Raw genomic sequence first — 15,924 nt, 5'->3', positions numbered from 1 at the left:
CTCGAATGAAACTCTTTTCTAGGAGTTCATCAATTTGTCTCTTCAACTCTGCATGCTTCTTTAGGTTCATTCTGTAATGAGGGAGGTTTGGTAGAGTCGTCCCAGGGACTAAATCAATGGCATGTTGTATATCCCTCATAGAGGGAAGCCTCATCCGGTAGATCCTCAGGAAAGACATCACGAAACTTATCCACTACCAGAAGGGCCTCAATGGGTAATTCTACGCTAGCCTCTGGTGCACTCTCCCTAGCCACAAGGGCGTATACTACCAAGTCCGACTCAGTCTCTCGCTCAAAATCCTTGGCATTTAGAATATGGAGAGGCTTAGACTTGGACTTCGATTCCTTCACTTCTTTTGAGCCGCTCACACCACTGTGCGGTAGATTCCTTTCCAGTCGTGTTCTTGGGTGGAAGTGGGTTTAGCTTGACTTTCTTGCCCTCAAACCAAAATGTATACACATTCGAACGACCAAATATGGTAACATTCCTATCAAAGACCCAAGGCCTACCCAGAATGATATGGCCAACATCCATTGGAACAACATCACACCAAAGCGTGTCTTTATATGATCCAAACTGAATAAGAACAAGACAACGGTGCGAGACTAGAATGGAAGTTTCATCAACCCAAGACACTCTATAGGGTTGAGGATGGGCTTCAAGCTTCAAGCTCAAACGGCTCACAGTGCTAGTTGATGCCACATTGGCACAACTACCACTATCCACAATCATCTTACAGCTCTTTTCACCACATTTTACGTAAGTATAGAAGATCGTGTTGCGGCGCCAATCATCAGTATTCTTAGCTTGTGCAAAGGCGCAATGCACAACTGTGAGGGTCGCAGACTCTTGCGCTCACTCTTCTTCATCACTAGGGGTTTCTGCTGGCTCATATTCTTCTCCTTCGCTATCACTTTCTGGGGGTACTACTTCTACTTACCCATCAATAAGGAAGACCTTGGTACCCTCTTTCGTGCCACACTGGTAGGCAAAGTGACCAAACCCTTGACATCTAAAATACCTAGTTGCCTTACTTTTGTGCGAACGAGACCCAACAACCTCTTTACCCTTATCATCCCTGGGCCTAAATTGAGAACCACTAGAAGGCTTGTGTTGATATCCAGTGTTGGGCTTAGCCTCAAAAGGGTTGGCCCTAGCGCCAGAATCACGAAACTCAAACCGCCTTCCCACAAATGCTTTAAGGTATTGCTCGACCTCTAACACTAGTTGATACATCTGTTCAAGAGTGTCTATGTCCTTGGCGAGCAACTCTCTCCTAATGTCAGAATGGAGGCCCGTCTTAAATCGAGCAAGAGTGAGTACGGGGTCCTCATCAACTTCCCATTGGGTCAAGTACTCTTCGAACTTTTCAATGCATTCAGCAACACCCATGGAACCTTGTTGAAGAGATTGTCATTCCTCAACCAACCTCAAGTAATAAGAGAAAGGGAGGTACTTTTCCTTAAGAGTTTCTTTCATTTCTCCCCAGTGGACTATTGGGGGCTCCCTCAACCTTTCTTTCTTTCACTCTATAGTAGCCCAAAACCTCTTTGCTTGGCCCACAAGCTTCATCTTGGCGAAATGAACTCAACAAGCAGCCGACATATGATACCACTCAAAATAATGGTCCATATCCGCCAACCAATCTAGAAAAGCCTTAGGGTCGAAGTGGCCATCAAACGTAGGGGACTCTACTCTAACTCCCTTGAGGAGTTGCGCATCTAAGTCATAATAATCATGATGCCCCTTGCGGTGTGGGTGCACGGGTACGCGCCCATGACCAATTCATTGGCCATATCCATTCCTTGGTTTATCCTCCTGACCACCTGCCTGAGATTGGGCATCTTCCCCAATGGTGGGGTTTGCCCGGGCAGAGGTCTCTAATTGGGTAACACGCACATTAAGTTGTTCAAAGCGTTGGTCCATACATTGTTCTAAGCGCCTACCCAAATACTCAAACTGTTGGGTTATATTGTTCATTGATTATTGCAATTGCTCTATGTTTAATGTAGGGTACAAGCCAAAACCAAGACCAGTACGTGTAGGCATACAACTACTCGCTCAACTCAAAGACCCTCTAACATAAATATATGTACCTAAATAGGACTAAATGATCCCACTGGACTCTATATGAGGGAAACTACACAATGCTACTAAATTTCCAGCAACCTAACTGCCTAAAGAGTCTGTCAACAGAAAATTCAGCCAAGAAATTTGGGGATTTTCTGACAGTAAAAAATTCAACAGCCCCTAAGGTGAATGATGGGTCCTAAACAGCCCTATATGATGCGATTTAATGCAAATTAAACGTAAGTAGACTAAACCCTAAACATGCAATGCAATCCTCTATGAAAAACCTAAGCTCTGATACCAAATTTGATAAAGGACATGGAAATTAAATATGATATGGAAGATTTCATACTTTAAATCATACTAAGTTAGAAACAATCATAAAAATTTCACATCCCACGTAAAGTCAAGCATTCAACAAGGGGGATCTACAAGGGTCCAAGCCTACAAATGCTAGGGCTACATCAATTAAAATTATAGACCAAACAATGATCAAAGGAGAGTGTAGATTCATTCATACATGCAAAGGATTATTTCCCAAATCCAAGGGATTCACATGTTTCAATTCGGGAAACCCTAGGGTTGTAAAAGGGGAATAGAACTTGAGATTTAGGATAATCTAGGGTTAGGGTTAGGGAAATAGGGTGAGAAATGAGTGAAATAGAGGAAATAGACAAACCCGAGGTGATCCACAGTGGGGACAGTGGTTAGGCCCAGACACACGTGCGTGGGATCCTGGCCGCACGTGTGTGGGGCCCACGAATCTGAAATCGACCCACTTGGGTCTGGTCGGCCAGGGGAGGTCCACCTTCATGCCAAATTTCGGGACGATCGGATGTCCGGTTTGTGCACAATGCTCCGCCGAAGTTTCAGCCTTCTGCAGGGCCTGATTCTGTAAATCTGTTGTAAAGGATTAGCTGTAAAAAGGGATGGATTTGGAAATGAGATGGCTGTGGGAGATGGTAAATATTGAGGGTAAGAGATGGGAGCGATTTGAGATGAGTGTTGCTTCGCACCACGGTAGTTAGCCCTTCGACGAATAGAGGATTTCGCACCCAATTGGATTTCCACAACTCAAAGAATTAGAGAAGCAGGAAAACACAAAATTTTATTCATAATATTCAATCAGAAAAAACATACAAGGGCTTGCCTATTTATAAGAAAAACCTATACCCCAAAAGTCGCGCCATATGCGCACCCTATTACTTAGAGACGAAGTAACAAAAATAACAACTAATCAAAGCAATCTAAACCGTCCATGATATTCCTAATAACAATAATAAGCAAAAATCAAAGTACTAGATCATCTAGAATAGTGGGCCACAATCATGAGATCCAATGGTGGGATCTGCATGACAATCAGGTCCACTACAAGGAACCAAAACACAATCCTCTAACTAGGAGGCCCTCCCTGGACGTCGTCATCGATCCAAATCGATGGTGGGCCCTCCTCCTTGCGTACGTGCGTGGGGGGGTGTGTGTGCGCGAGATGTCCCCATCAGAGTAATTATATGTCTTTACATAGATAATATGTTAATCTTTGGTACATGTTTAGAAGTTATAAATAACAGTAAAAGATTCTTATCATCTGGTTTTGACATGAAGGATATGAGTGAAGCTAATGTGATTTTACGTATCAAGTAATTAAAAAACAATGATGGTATAACCTTATCTCAATCACATTATATTGAAAAAATACTTAACAAGTTCGATCACTATAATAAGAACCCAGTTTCTACTCCTTTGATTCTAATATTAAGTTAATTAAAAATGAAGGTCGTGGTGTATCTCAGTTAGAGTATTCCAAGGTGATTGGCAGTCTTATATATGTTATGATTTCTACTCAACTTGATACTGCTTTTGCAGTAGGTAAATTGAGTAGGTTTATAAGTAATCCAAGTTTAAATCATTGGAATGTTGTCTCTAGAGTACTTAAATACCTAAGAAAAACAATTAACTATGGTTTACATTTTTCTGGTCACCCTAGTGTACTTGAAAGGTATAGTGATGCAAGTTGGGTCACTGATTTTAATGAATCCAAGTCTACCAGTGGATGGATTTTTATACTTGGAGGAGCTGCCATTTCTTGGGCATCTAAGAAGCAAGCTTACATAGCTCACTCTACCATGGAATCTGAATTCATAACTTTGGCAGCTAGTAGTAAAGAGGCAGAATGGTTAAGAAACTTGTTATTAGAAATACCATTATTGATAAGGCCTTTGTCACCGGTCTCTATCTACTGTGATAGTGAAGCGACACTATCAAAGGCATATAATAAGACTTATAATGGAAAGTCCAGACATATCAGTCTAAAGCATAGTTTTGTGCAGCAACTACTTGGTGACGGTGTTATAACAATACAGTATGTACGATCTATCCAAAATCTAGCGGACCCGTTCACCAAGGGACTGGCAAGGGATGTTGTCCGTAGAACATCAAGAGGAATGGGACTTAAGCCAATTTCATAGACACCAGATGAGGAAAACCCAACCTAAGTTAATAGGTTCAATGGGCAAAGTACCTCACAGGAAGTGTCTAAAGCAGCGTTGTACGTTTTGTCTCATTCCTAGATGTATGTATAGTGCTGGGTACCTGTAATGATAAAAATGAGGATGAGTCATTGCTCTTAATGAGTCCTTTCAAGGGTGCTATAATTACAGGGGCATTCACAAAGACTCACCTATATGAGTATTGGAAGTGAGGCCGCTTCTTGATGTTCGAGAGTTTTGGTTACTCTCATGAACTTATGAATCCAGGACAGAGCACAAGGTCGTTAATGTGCTATAATTTTAGAACACATGACAATTGAAATATATGTGTGTGTAACATGTCCGGTTGTGTTATATAGAATACTTAGATCAAGACCATAGTCACTAAGGATTCTGATTCAACTTTGATTTGTTTATACTAAGTGAAGGTTCAAGTTCATAAAACACCTTCTCCTATGCACATATTTTCCTTACATACCCTGACCTCTGTATTTTAAAAATTACTGGGGGATTTTTGGGTTTTTTCAAAATAAGAAGAAAAGAATTTTAATTTATATAAAGAACTTTTGGGAAAAGGGTTGTGGCTTTTAGTGATTATTAGTGACCATTGGAGGTGCCTCTTGGTAAAGGGAACATCATTTAGATTTGAAATGGAGGGATGTCATTATTGAAAAGACACCACTATTATTGAAAAGACACCATGGAAGAATGTCTTTTTATGAAAGGGTCTTAAAGCATCTCTTGTGATTCTATATAAACCCATCTTTGGGTCAATCCAAAATCACAATTTCCAACAATCTCCTCTCCATTTTCTTTTTCTTCTCCATTTTCGTTTTTGGATGGTTTTTAGAAAGTTACAGTTTTCAGGTATTAAACTGTAAATAGTTTTTCAAGCAGTAAATTGCAAACAGTTTTCAAGGGGTAAATTGTAACAGTACAAAAGTCAGGGCTGTATGCTGTAAAAGTGTGTTCGAGGTGCAGTTTTTCGGTTTTGCAGGCCAAAACCCACATTTGTCCAGTCTTGGAGAAGAGGCTTATTGTCTCTTGGAGGCGGATTTGCTGTAACCCTCTTGCAAATTGGTTTAATCACCAGTAGGGTGCGAATATCGCCTTAAAGATAGCGACATCGTAACGCGCCTTAAGCCTATCTTTAAGTGATTAATTTTCTATCTTTCTGCCTCAACCCTAACAAACCCTAGACCCGGTCCAAGAACCTGTAACTCATCCCTAATCTCCCTCTCCCATGTTAGTTGCGCTGCCTGTGTACTTTACCCTCTCTGAATACCTTCATCTCCATTTTCACCTCCTTTGAAACACAGACAATCCTTCAAATTCTTGTACCCCCCCTGCCAAGCACATTATGGATGGTCCACATTAATGATAGAACCTTTTCTACCACTAGCCATTGATAAGATGGTTAGGATCATACAATTGAAGTAGTTTTCAAAATGGATGAGCATCAAAGGCGCATGATGACAGTCCATACCAAAGATCAGAATTTTTCTAGTCTAATCAGCATGAAACATCCTACTAATAGTTAGCATCATCCAATCGAGGTGATTCTTCTAAAGGGATGGACAATTAAAGGCACATGATGATCAATATGAATGGTCCATTTCTATAACCATGGGTCAAATGCATAGTGTCATTCAATCAAAGTGATTTTTGTGAGTGATGGGCAATCAAAAGTGGATTGAACAAGATGAACAATCCAAATCAATGACCGAGCTTTTTCTAGTATGAGTATGACCAATATGAATATTACATTTTCTCGACCATTGGCCAAATTTTTAGGCACATCCAATCAAAGTGGCTTATGAAAGTCATGGTTGGCCGCACATGATGGATGGTCCATATCAATAATTAGACCTTTTTATAATATAATCACCGTCTCCTGCTCATTAGATGAGCTGGTGGAGATAGTGCAGTGTGTGCAGTTGATCCAGGGTTCAATCCCTGGCAGTGTTACCTTTCAAAAAACAAAAATGGTTAGGGTCATCCATCCATTCCATGGTGTGAAAAATCACCCAGCATGACTCAAAATTATTTCAGCCAAGACCAATTTGAGTCAGACCCCCACTACAGCTAATACATATGACTTAGTCCTGACTTGTTCCGAATCGAAATGCCTTACCTTGTCAGGGCGAGCTGTAAAAAAGAAAAAGAAAAAGAAAAAAAGGAGAAGAAAAGAGGGAGGGAACGAAAGGAAAAGAAAAGAGAAGAGGTAGAGAAAAGAGATGGCAAACATGTCTCCTATTTTAGTTTTGCACCATTTGAAATTGTTGGTGACACTTCAAACATACACATGGCATAGTTGCATGACAATCAAGGACGTCCAAATCACTGATCCAACTACAGCTGAAGCATAAAAGAAAGTTGCACTGAGAAGATAATATTAACCATTTATTTTATTTTTTTCCCTTCAAATTTGGACCTTTTACTTTTAACCTTCCATTTTATAGCCATTAACTGGAAGGTTAGATTGCTTGATTAGTGTGATGTGGAGATCTATTCTAGCAAGGGACGCACAATTTGGATGGTGGATAGCTAGACATTAGTGCCACATGTGAAGAGGACGAGCCACCAGCATTTTCAAAATGATGCAAAACTAACATAAGTGTCTAGCCTAAGGAGAATTTTGTAACACCCAAACACATGTATAAGGCAACTCATTACACAATTATATGTGCCAACATAGCACATAGCTACTAGATCCAATCCATCCATTAGGGAGTACACACCATGGAGATGCCCTAGCCCAAGAATCAAGCCAACCCACTAATTATGTAGAGCACTGTTTATGAAACAAATCTACATGTGTAGGAAATTTTGTTAAAACTTTCTAAGCCTGTCAGCTATTTTCTAATTTAATAACCCACCTTTTGTGTGGATGAACCTGATTTTGGATAAGAACATCATCAAGGTCAATTCCACCAGGTAGACGGCTTGGATATTGCACAGGTCTGCCATGCTAGTGCATTTTCATCATATGGCATCCTTGCACATGCATATGGAGCCTAAAAAAGAAAACATAACAGAGAGCGAGAGAGAGACCTTTCCAATCCCACCACCTTTCACTTTCCACCCAAAATAGGAGGTGTCCAACTTTATAGGGATGGGAGAGAGGAAACCTCCTTGTGAAGTTACCTTGTCGGATTCAAACAGCACCACATTGGTGACTCTTCAACTATACACATGGCATGGCTACATGACAGTTTAGACTGTCCAAATCACTGTTCCAATTGTGGAAGGATGATAACCAAAAAATTAAACAAAGACGATGATATTTACAATCTGATTTTTCATTTTTTATGTTTATCATTTGTATTATCTTATAGATTCTTGGGCGACTCATCCCATATCGGATGAATCATATCAGCATCCTAACAGAAAAAGTCGTACCCAAGCTGTTACTTTAATCCTTGATCCATTCTCCTAGCCATTGATCAAAGGATTAGGGTCATTCAATCAAAGTGGTTCTTGACGGAGATGGGCAATCAAAGTTGGGCGGTGCGTGATGAATGATCCAGATAAATAAGTGGACCTTTGCTTGAATAATTAACATGGACCATCCATCGTCTTAGCCATTGATCGGATGGTTAGGATCATTCAATCAAAGTGGTCTTTGAAGGGATGAGCTGTCAAAAGTAGATTGCACATGATGGATGCTAATTGGACCTTTGTAGTACAGTCAATATGGATCTTCCATTTCCCAAACTATTGGAGCCAATGCCTAAAGTAGCCATGCCCACTGGATCTAATGCAAGTTGGGGAGCCCATGCAGCAAGGGGAATGATGAACCAATACCATCCATCTAGTTAGCCCAACTGTGATAGCCCACAATTTACATGTATATATAATTAAAAACCAAATTTTCTTTTCTTTCACTATATTGACTCGATGATGACAACAGTCAAATAGTTTATCCAAACAAATGGACAAATTAGCACCACTATGTCTATGGATCTTGGTGTGCCATCAAAAAGTTTAGTTCTGTAAAATTTCAGACGAGTGAAAGTTGTTTTCTTTCCACTATTTCTCCTAAGGAAAAAGGAATCAACAGAAGAAGTTCTCTCGACTGCTTTCAAAACTTCGAAACACTCTTTAAGGTGGCATTCGAATGCCTGTAAGTTCTCTAGGTTGTAAGTGATTTACAGACAAGTCATTTACAAGTGAAAGTCACTTATAGGTAATCCGGTTTTGATGTAATCTACAAGTCCACTAGATGGTTTTTGTGTTTGGGTAACCTGTAAGTTAGTTACAACTTACAAGCAAGAAATTGTATATTCACACCAAGGAGAACTTGGAGTGGGGAATCGTTTCAAAATGTTATAATCACATAAGAAAGCTTGGCACCAAATATGCCATTTTGTTAAGCCCATCTAAATGAATATTTGAGCCAATTCTTAGGCTAAACCAATCATCAAGTGGGCCATAAAAGTGGGCCCACGGATTCAAAATACCTATCATGTAGAGCTAGGATCACCAATGAGTTTCACCTATATATTTTCTACATGTGCCATATGTATGGAAAGAGTGCTTGATAACTTAGAAATCAATGATAGCATCATAAACTTTCTCATAATTGAAATGTAAGAAGGCTCAAACAAAACAGGTGAGTAGAGATAGGTAATGAGCTCATTCAATAATGTAGCATTAGAAGGAAGCTGCATGCACTCACTATCCTTTTAGTTAGGCTTCTGGAGTATTCGAGTAATTAGTATATTTTGAAGTCATCCAATCGGGAAATTGCAATTCTGGTCAGTCATTTGACTCATCTCATACAGAATGCAAAAACGTAATAAATCAGCAATGGATCTAACAGATAGTTGCCCAGTTATTTTGGCACATTGAGATTAGGCAACCGAGAATACACAACACAATACAATGCATCAATACATTCATCAAATAGGTGGACCCACCTATAAATCCACATGGATCAGCTTACGACATAATTAAAGAAAACAAGAATTTTAAACAATATAAAGAGCAATGGTCCACATTCAACCGAGAAAGAGAGAGATCATGAATGTGATTCGGTGAGGCCCTGACCGTGGGGCTCACCAGCAGCCATGTTACATGTGCACGCAACGCCACCCGCACGTGAACACAAGCGAAAGAAAATGCTAAAAAATCAGAAATCTAGCAATAGAACTCAATAGTCTCAGGTGAAAGGAACATTATGGGGAAAACATACAAAGCAAATAGCGCAATTTGAACCGTTCAACAAGTGAGTCCTACAATGGATGGATTCAGTGAGGTTGTGACCATGGGGTCCACCTTGATGTGTGTTTTGTATATCCACAACATCCATCATTTTTGCCAGCTCATTATAGAGCAGGGGTCCAACAAAAAAATCTCAGGTGGGCCACACCACAGGAAACAATGGTGATTGAATGCCCACCAATAAAACTTCTTGTGGACCACAAAAGTTTTGGATCAAGCTGATATTTGTTGTTTTCCCTTCATCCAAGTATGTGTGACCTTATCAACAGGTTGGATGGCAAATAAACATTACAGTGGGCCATAGGAAGCTTTTTATGGTGGACATTCAATCGCCACTATTTCCTGGGGTGTGGCCCACCCGAGAGTTGGATTGGCTTCATTTTTGGGCCCAACCCATAAAATGAGCTGTAAAACTAATGGACGGCGTGGATATACAAAACAGGCATCTAGGTAGGCCACACGGTCACAACCTCACCAAGTCAGGCCCCATTCAAATGCAAGAAAAGAAAAAAGATCGAAACCCTACTGCCCACCGATTGCAAAGTGGGAGAGAGGGAGATATAGAGAGGTGCACAGCGCCATTGTAGAGAGAGAGAGAGAGAGAGAGAGAGAGAGAGAGAGAGAGAGGGAGACGATTGCATAGAGGGAGAGAGGGAGAGAGGGAGAGATTGGAGGAGGATGGAGCTTCTTCATTGGCTTCAATGGTTGCTCTACTGCAGGTGTTGTAATGGTGGTTGCGGGTAGGTTGTTGGTGCGTTCCCCCCTCCCTCTTTTCAAAAATCCGAATGTTTGGCCTACAAGTCACAGGGAGATGACTTCTCACAGCCAGCTCCCTACAGTTTCCTGAAAGTTTTGCTTGTAAGTGATTTACAGGTGAATTTCCTCCCCCAAACACCACCTGTAAGCGACTTCCTTGTAAGTCACTTCACACTACCGCAACTTAGAGGCATCCAAGTAGGCCCCCTGTTTGGATGGGAAATGGAAAGAAAATGGATGACTTTGCCCATGATGAGATGTTTCACCATGGTTCCGAACAAGACCCCCAAAGTGTAATCCATAGGAAATCGTGCTTATGGAAAACTTTCGGAAATCATCATTAGATGATCATTACAGTTCTCTTTTCTTTTCTTTTCCCACCATCCAAACAGCCCCCAATAAAATGGTGCTGCCAATCCGGGTAAAGAACAGTAGAAATAACCAAATCGTATTCCTTCAAATTCATATTGAGGTACTAGGCAACAAATTAAAGTCATTGTACTTCTCAGATGAGGTTGAAATAAACATTAGGGGTCGTTAGGATGGTGTTAAATGATTTACTAGTAAATCATAACTTGCGTTTGGATGCCCTAAATTGCTTGCAAATCATTTACTAGTTGCAAATGATTTACCACCTTTTCCCTATTTTCATTTGCTAGAAAAAAGCTGGGATTTCATTTGCTAGCAAATGATTTACTAGCGAGAAGCCTCAAACGGTTCTTTTTTTAAAGGCTGGGAGATGCACACCTCCCTCTCTCTATTGTATCTGAGAACTTGACACAGGGGAGGACGTGATGAGGTCGATCATCATCTTCCTCAATCGATAAATACCTTGAATCCACAAGGTGCTCTTGAATCCATAAGAGAAAATCTTGAATCCACGAGAAGAAATAGAATTTCTAAAAAGTTTTAATTGATAGCTAATAATAAAAACGAGTTTAAGACCTTTAAATAACCTTAAACCAATACCTAAAAATGTAATCAAAGAGTTATAATCAAACTAGGAAACAAATTTAGAAAATTGTGCAAATTTCCCGCGTCCGTCGACCTGTCTTCGACAGGTTGAAACAGCCAAAAAGTGTACAGAGATTTAAACCAAAAATTCTGTGATTTTCGACCTGTTGACCCGATCTATCGACCTGTAGAACAGTATTTCGACCTATCTAAACTGGCAGAAATCAGCCAACAAGCAATCTGGAATTTCTGGCGAAATTTCGACCTGTTGAAACTATGCTGAATTTTGTCAATTTCTCCTTGAGTTTCTTCTGGTCCATGTTTGTTAGGAATGTGCTTGATCCTCGTCCTACATCAGACCCCTCCACTTGAATATAAAAAAAACTCGTCCTCAAGTTTGGTTCACAGTATGTGTTCAACTTCCTCGAGTTCTGCAACGGATTTGGTTCACAATACTTACACCGGACTACTACATTGAAAGTCCTCGAGATCTCCATGCCCTCTAAATGATTAAGAACAAAAGCGTTATCATTGATTTTCTTAAGGATTGGAACAGGGCTTATGTTCTTATTCACAACTCATTATACTTCACAGTCAGAAACTTTTCCTTGCGTAAGTAAACTAGCACATTATCATCCACTTGAAACACCTTCTGGCACCAATGTTTGTTAGCATCTTCCTTGTTCTTGACGTTAGACTCCTGAGCTAGCACAGAACATATACTCATGCTCTCCTTGACTTAACCCTTATGGATCAATTCCTCCACTTGTGCCTATAAGATCTCGCATTCTTTCTAATAATGCATGCAATTAGGCAAACTTGTCCCTAAGACAAGATCAATGTGGTTTTGTAGATCTCATATGGAAGGCAAATCCTTAGGAGGTTCATCGGGCACAATTGCATTGAACTCCTACAACACTGATTTCAAATTTTCTGGGATGTTAACGGGCTCCACATCTTTGTCCTTTTCAATTAATGCATTTACATCCCTTGTCTCCTCAGATTGTTTGACGAAATCATGTTCAGTTACGAGAGATTGTCTCTCCACTTTAGAAGTCTTGGGTTGGTTCTCCGTTTCCACAGGGGTCACACGTATGCCGCCGATGAATCCGACGGCCTGTAGCAACTCCTTCTCAACCAGGTCGCCACTCGCCGACAAACAATTGGATTGCTCTGTGTAACCCCTTACCGATTGGCTATCTTCACCTCTCGCCGACAAATAATAGGATTGCTATGAATAATCTATCACTGATCCACTATTCTGCTGACAATTTTGGCATTGGAACAATACTTAATCGTTGTCGCTAGGGAGAAATCATGTGCACAACAATTGCTTCATCCGAGGCCACGTACGGATTAACGCCTTCATCTGTCTCGTCCGCTCGACTTGAAGTTGTTCTCACCAAGTTGAAGCTCCGCCCTTCAACTTAAATGCCACAAATTCAACTTAAACGCCACAAATTTAGCCTTCTTCTCTTAAGGGATTTCCATGTAGTCGAAGAAGCATTCGACTTCAAGCGGCCAATCGATGAAGTCCTCGTGTAGAGTTAGCCGTTGAAATTAGGAAGATTGACTTTCATCCTGAATTCTCAATCCGTCCGATCTACCCGATCGATGCCTTGTTTGGATGTTGGGGAATCATGTCGATGGATCCCAGCTTCTCGAGTACAATTCTGCGATCCACCGCCGGCATCGCCCTACAATCAGCATGATTATAGATTTCAACGCCTACCAGGGGCGGATCACAGCCACGAACACGAAGCTTCCCTAAAGACTCCATCATGCGATCGATGGGAGCTTGCGACCCTTGCATGACTTACCGATTCACTCGTTGCACCACCTCGAAATCCACCACCGTTAAAGGATAATTCCCTAGAGCACCGTCAATGGGATTGTGCCCAACCCGTCTTTAGAAGCCACCAACCCGAGGAAAAGCCTCGCTTTGATACTAATTGACGTAAGGGAGGCCGTGATGAGGTTGATCACCGTCTTCCTCGATCGATAAATACCTTGAATCCACAAGAGAAAATCTCGAATTCATGAGAAAAAATAGAATTTCTAAGAAGTTTTAATTGATAGTTGATAATAAAAACAAGTTTAACACCTTTAAATAACCCTAAACAAACCCTTAAAATGTAATCAAAGAGTTCTAATCAAACTAGGAAACAATTTCAAAAAATCGCACAAATTTCTCGTGTCAGTCGAGCTATCATCGACAGGTCGAAACAGCCAAAAAGTGTACAGAGATTTAAACAGTAAATTATGTGATTTTCGACCTGTCGAACAGTATTTTGACATGTCTAAACTAGCAGAAATCAGCCAGCAAGCCATCTGGAACTTCTAGCGGAAGTCGACCACAAAGGTTGACCTGTCGAAACTATGCTGAATTTTGTTGATTTCTCCTTGGGCTTTTTCCGATCCATGTGTGTTAGGAATGTGCTTGATCTAGGAACGTGTTTTATCCTCGTCCTACATCAGAACTCTAACAGCTCTCTCTCTCTCTCTCTCTCTCTCTCTCTCTCTCTCTCTCTCTCTCTCTCTCAACGGCAGCAGATCTTGCTATAAGCCTTATAAAAGAGCATTTGAATTTGTGGGCCCACTTCTATGGCTCACCTACTGCTTGGTTTTATGTGAGGATCAACCCTAAGCTTTAGTGAGATGGGCTTAATCCAAAGATCCACTCTTATATGCCATTTGAATGTTTTTTAATGAATTGCTTCTCTAAATTGCTTCAGGTGTGAATACACGATTACAGGATATAAACCATTTGGAAGCTATCCAAACACTGCAAATGATTTACTAGTAAATCATTTACAACTTAAAGCCAAAAAGAAAGGCTGTAAATCATTTACAACTTAAACCATTTACCAACATCCAAACGACCCCTTACTTCCTCATTAAAGAAATTAGGGACACAGGACGACCATGGATAAGGCATGGATGAAGCACCATTATTTTTTGTCATTCCCTCTTGATTGAACTGAGTGGACATTCACAATTCATGAGCATCCAAACGCAATTCAAATCAATGCATATTTGATTCATCTTAAATAGAAGTTTGTGGTTGCCATACAGAGGAACTGAACTAAATTCTAGCACGTTAGTGCCTTAAATTTCAAGGAAACCATGAGATGCTCCCTCTCTTTCTCACCTGGTCGCCAATGACAGGAACCTCTCCCTCTCCCTCGCGAAGATCGAGTGCTTTCACTCCGCCCGAGTTTTCAAGCTCGAAGAAATCAGAAACAGCAGAAGCATCAGAAGAACGAGTAAAAGACGGAGAGAAGATGAGAGAAGATGTTGCAGTGAGGAGCGAAAAAGCTCTCCTTGTAGTATTAGTGGTAGTAGCAGTAGTGGTACAAGAAGAAGAACAAGAACAAGAAGATGAAGAGAAAGGAGAAGAGAATTTATAAAGGTCTTGGGGAAGGAAAAGAAGGTTTGGCTGAAAGGAGACGGAAGATGGTGAGAATGGATTACAGAAGCTCATCTCCACAACTTTGCAGCAAAGGGAATACGAAGGGCCGTACCGTGTATGTTGAAGCTTCAGATTAGTGGATACCATTCAGGGGCCGTTTGGATCGTGAGTTACTTTGGATATCTTGGTTTACCGGGAGTTTGGTTGGTAAGCAGTGTACTTACCAATCAAAAAGTAGAAAAGCATAGTTGGTTTCTAACACAACGAGGAGTTATCCCTCGAGCCTTTTTGTTCCCCCTCACATCTACCATCCATCATGCAGGCCAATCTTTGATGTGGACCATTCATTTGTGTAGGCCCACCAGAGGGTCGTCCATCATGCAGGGACATTCATTATTATGGCCTGACCTTTGATGTGGACCGTCCAACACGTGAGACCTACATTGATGTGGATCATCCATCATTTGGGGGCCGCCATTGTTAATTGCCTATCATTTGGAGCCCACCTTTGATGTGGACCGTCCATCATATGAGCCCAACCTTCAATGTTGGCTGCCTATCATGTTGGGCTCACCTTGGATGTGGGTCATTTATCATTAGGGGTTGACCTTTGATGTGGATCGTCCGTCTTGAAGGGTCAACTTCAATGTCCACTACCCATCATATGGGGCCCACCATTGATGTGAACCTTGTCCTTCATATAGGCCCTAGCTTTAAAGTGGGTTGTCCATCATTCCAACCCGTTGGGATGCGTGTTTTTTATCATTATGAGTCAACCTTTGATATAAACCATCCATATGTGGGCCCACATTAATATGAGGTCATCATCATATGGGCCCCACCTTTTATTTAGACCATCCATCATGTGAACCCCACCTTCAATGTGATCAGTCCAACATGTGGGGCCTGCTTTGATATGGACCAAGAGAGAACCTCCTTTGACATGGACCATGAGAGAGAGATAAGTAGAAAAGTCAGAAGTTAAAAGGTAAAAAAAAAAAATGCTTATTAAGATAA

General features: G+C 40.9%; 1 protein-coding gene across 4 annotated transcripts in view; it reads right to left on the bottom strand.

Annotated features, from left to right (window-relative positions):
* LOC131237320 (peptidyl-prolyl cis-trans isomerase FKBP17-1, chloroplastic-like) overlaps positions 1-15,104 on the bottom strand; it is a 67,188-nt gene extending 52,084 nt beyond the window's left edge. Inside the window, exon 1 of one of the 4 annotated variants that reach the window (XR_009167177.1) lies at positions 14,647-15,098. Coding sequence is in view for 3 of the 4 variants with exons in the window: in XM_058235030.1 (XP_058091013.1) it covers positions 14,647-15,054 (408 nt within the window). In the remaining variant the exon portion in view is untranslated. Of the gene's footprint in view, positions 1-14,646 lie in introns of all 4 variants that reach the window. The other 3 variants (XM_058235030.1, XM_058235029.1, XM_058235028.1) reach the window with 3 other exon arrangements.
* Positions 15,105-15,924: the final 820 nt, after the last annotated feature.

This window comes from Magnolia sinica, chromosome 2 (genome assembly GCF_029962835.1).
Source record: "Magnolia sinica isolate HGM2019 chromosome 2, MsV1, whole genome shotgun sequence".
Lineage (NCBI taxonomy): Eukaryota > Viridiplantae > Streptophyta > Magnoliopsida > Magnoliales > Magnoliaceae > Magnolia > Magnolia sinica.
This window is presented reverse-complemented; position numbering and strand designations above follow the sequence as displayed.